At 39.8% G+C, this 4,193-nt stretch overlaps 1 protein-coding gene across 1 annotated transcript; it reads left to right on the top strand.

Annotated features, from left to right (window-relative positions):
* The first annotated feature begins 702 nt into the window (after positions 1 to 702).
* Positions 703 to 3,376, top strand: LOC111785733 (G-type lectin S-receptor-like serine/threonine-protein kinase At1g34300). Its single transcript, XM_023666114.1, has one exon. It carries the CDS (start codon positions 929 to 931, stop codon positions 3,374 to 3,376), a length of 2,448 nt encoding a protein of 815 aa, XP_023521882.1. The 5' UTR covers positions 703 to 928.
* Positions 3,377 to 4,193: the final 817 nt, after the last annotated feature.

Here is a 4,193-nt window from a genome sequence, read left to right as displayed (position 1 = left end):
ATTTTATTTATTTGGGTTATTACATAAAATAAAATTTACTCCTAAATTTTAAAAAAATTTCAAAAAAACCCTTAAATTTTAATTTAAAAAATTGGACGATTATTTTCATACTTTTTAATGTTAATTTTTTAAAGTTTATGAATATTTTTAAAATGTAATACTCATAAAACTATTTTAAGTTGGAAGGTATTTTTTAAAATAAAAAAGAAAAAGAAAAATATTAATGAGAGATTAGAAAATTTAATTGTATTTTGAAACTTCTGTTTTTAAATCTAAATTAATGATAAAAAATATCTTTTAAAATGTAATGGTATTATTAAAATTCCTCAAAAATTAATAATACTTTTAAGAAAAAGGTAAAAGTAAAAGATATTTTATTAATGTACCAGAGGTTCTTTTTTTCTTCTTGGAGTTCGTTAAACACGGAATAAAATATGAATAAAATATGAAGCCTGTAGATGTGGTTAAAAAATAAAAAATGATATAAAATATTAAAGTAATAAATAAATGTAGGCGCTGCGGCCAAGGTTGAAAGCCTACTCGTCACTCGAGGGAGCTGCGGCGAAGGCCTGCTCGACGAAGCTGCCGTGAAGGCCTGTGAATGGATGAGAGAGAGACACGAACAGATGAGAGAGAGACACGAACAGATGAGAGAGAAACTCGTGTTTCCCNATGGATGAGAGAGAGACACGAACAGATGAGAGAGAGACACGAACAGATGAGAGAGAAACTCGTGTTTCCCCACATGCTCCATTTTTCAGTCATTCCATCATCACAACTTCAAAAACCGCCGGCGGCGTTGTGTGATTCTAATTCTTCTTCAAAATTATTAACAAATCCTTAGTTGACCATACGTATTTCTTCTATCTTCTTCAACCTCCAATTAAATCTCTCTGCTTTTTACTCGCTGATTGCTCAACCCTTAACAATGTCTCTCCTTCTCGCCCTCTCTGCTCTTTTCCTTCTCTTCTTCACATCTCCGGCTGCTTCCCAGTCGCCGCCGAATCCCCGCAATTTCTCCGCCTTCTCAATCTCTCAATCCCCATGGCGTCCAACCCAAAATCTCCTTCTTCTTTCCCCCAATTCCCTTTTCGCCGCCGGCTTCCGGCAACTCCCAAAAAACTCCAATCTCTTCCTCTTCTCTGTTTGGTACTTCAACATCTCGACAGACGCTGTCGTTTGGTCTGCCAATCGTCTTTCTCCTGTCAACCGTTCGGCGTCTCTCACCATCTCCGCTTCAGGCCAGCTCCGTCTTGATGACGGCTCCGGCCGCAATCTCTGGCCTTCAAACGCTGTTTCAGTGAATTCAAATTCGACCCAATTAATCCTTCGCAATGATGGTGATTTGATTTATGCTACATGGGAAAGCTTCCAATTCCCTACCAACACCATTTTGCCCAATCAGACATTGAACGGAACCACCATAGTCTCCAACAACGGCAAATATGCGTTTGAGAAATCCGTGAATTTGACGTTTGATAAATTGATGTACTGGAATTCCGGCAACCCCTTTAAGGATTTTGAAAAGAATGGCAAAATCAACAGAGACAATCAAAACGCGATTTACCCAAATGATTATAACACGACCCGGCTGAGGAAATTGGTTGTCGACGATGACGGGAACCTCAAGATTTTCAGCTTCAACCCGATTCCCCGGCGGTGGGATGTGGTTTGGCAAGCGCACGTAGAGTTGTGTCAGATCTATGGTACTTGTGGCTCAAATTCTATCTGTATGAGTAGTGGCAGTTACAATTCCACCTACTGCGTCTGCGCTCCCGGATTCAGCCCTGATCCTCGTGGCGGAGCACGGCGAGGATGCCGTCGGAAACTCAACATATCGAAGAAAGTTAAGTTTCTTCCGCTCGATTTTGTAAATTTCAGAGGTGGGGTTCAACAAATCTCCCTGCAAACCCCAAATATTTCAGTCTGTGAAGCGAATTGCTTGAAGAATTCGAGCTGCGTGGGGTATACATTCACCTACGACGGCAGCTCCCAGTGTGGACTTCAGCTAGACAATTTGTCGAACGGGTTGTGGTCGCCAGGAATGAAGATAGCTGCCTTTGTAAAGGTCGACAATTCGGAAACAGATCGGTCAAATTTCACTGGAATGATGTACAAACTCCAATCGACATGCCCAATCCGCATCAGCCTCCGGCCGCCGCCGGACAACACAGACAACACCACCAGAAACATATGGATAATCGTCACCATATTCATCGCGGAACTAATTTCCGGAGCGGTTTTCTTCTGTGCATTCTTGAAGAGATTTATAAAATACAGAGACATGGCTCGCACGCTTGGTCTAGAATCACTCCCCGCCGGTGGGCCGAAACGGTTCACTTACGACGAGCTGAAAACAGCCACCAACGACTTCTCGAACAGCGTCGGAAAAGGGGGATTTGGCGAAGTCTTCAAAGGGGAGTTGCCGGACAAACGTGTCATCGCCGTTAAGTGCTTGAAGAACATCACTGGCGGCGATGGCGACTTTTGGTCAGAAGTCACCATCATCGCCAGAATGCACCATCTCAATTTGCTTCGATTGTGGGGATTCTGCGCCGAGAAGGGTCAAAGAATGTTAGTCTATGAGTACATCCCCAATGGATCCCTCGACAAATTCCTCTTCACCAAGCCTCCACCGTCCGATTCGACCGATACAGAGCAAGAAACGGTATCTCTCGATTGGGGTATCCGATACCGAATCGCCATTGGAGTCGCCAGAGCAATCGCATACCTACACGAGGAATGTCTCGAATGGGTGCTACACCGAGACATAAAACCCGAAAACATCCTTCTAGACAACGATTTCTGCCCGAAATTATCCGATTTCGGGCTGTCTAAACTGAGGAAAAACGACGAGACGGCGGTGAGTATGTCTCGAATCAGAGGGACGCCCGGTTACGTGGCGCCAGAGCTCGTGAAATTGGGTTCGCATTCGATCACGCCAAAGGCGGATGTGTACAGTTTCGGAATGGTGCTACTCGAGATTATCAGTGGGACCAGAAATTTCGATACGAAAGGATTAGCGGTGGAGAGCGCATTTTGGTACTTCCCGAGTTGGGCGTTCGAGAAAGCGTTCGTGGAAGAGAAAATCGAGGAAGTTTTGGACAGTCGGATTAGGAATCAGTACGACAGTGGAGCCCATTTCGGCATTGTTAATCGTATGGTACAGACAGCGATGTGGTGCCTTCATAACCAGCCCGAGATGAGGCCGCCGATGGGGAAGGTCGTCAAGATGTTGGAAGGGAAGTTGGAGATTCCACTTCCAGAAAAGCCCTCAATTTACTTTCTTTCAGAAGGGCTGGAAGGTCATAAACAGCCTATGGGCGATGTGGTCCAGTCGGTCAATTCAATAGATCGCACCGAACTTGATAAATAAATATAAGTTAGCTCGATCAACACCTCTTTCTTTTGGATGTTAAATGTGTGCCAATCAACCGATAAATTAGCTTCTACACGTACTTGTTGTGTGCAAGATGATCCCCATACCATTTGAACCATGTTTTTTTTTACTGCTTAAACTTGTCTAAGATAAAAGAAGAATTTACCTCTTTAAATCTTTTTCAATTTTAAATAAAACTGTTATTATTTTATTTCTTTCACGAACACAAATAATAAATTTTGAAAAATTTGCAAATCTCTTTCAAATAAATATGAATTAAGTTCTTTCATACAAATAGTTTAATTGTTACCAAATAAAATTATGAGTAGAAAAACATTACCTTCTCGGCCGGTAACATTTATTGGGACCACACAAGAGGATAGGTCTCCTTTGACTATATTATTGATGGTCACATCAAATGCAATAATCACATTAATATTTTTTTTTAATTATGTTTATTAATGTAAAATTAAATAGAGCGGTTTTTTTTATATATTTTTTTAATTAATTAGAATGTTGTAGTTAAATAATATGTTATCAGAATTAAACTGTATTTTATTTATTTATTTATTCAAATTTTTATACCTGAAAAAAATTTAATACCTCGATTAAAAAAAAAATTAAATGAATTTTAAAAGAAGTAAAATGTTAAAATTTAAATTTTTATAGAAAACAGGTAATAGTGATAAAAGAATCCCGATTTTCAAAATAAAATCTATTTAATTAGATAATATTATTTATTTTATTTTAAAATAATATTTTTGTAAGAGACTAAACTAAAATTCACACCGAGTTAAAATTAACTAAACACGCC

Source organism: Cucurbita pepo, unplaced genomic scaffold (assembly GCF_002806865.2).
Source record: "Cucurbita pepo subsp. pepo cultivar mu-cu-16 unplaced genomic scaffold, ASM280686v2 Cp4.1_scaffold000688, whole genome shotgun sequence".
Taxonomy (NCBI): Eukaryota; Viridiplantae; Streptophyta; class Magnoliopsida; order Cucurbitales; family Cucurbitaceae; genus Cucurbita; species Cucurbita pepo.
This window is presented reverse-complemented; position numbering and strand designations above follow the sequence as displayed.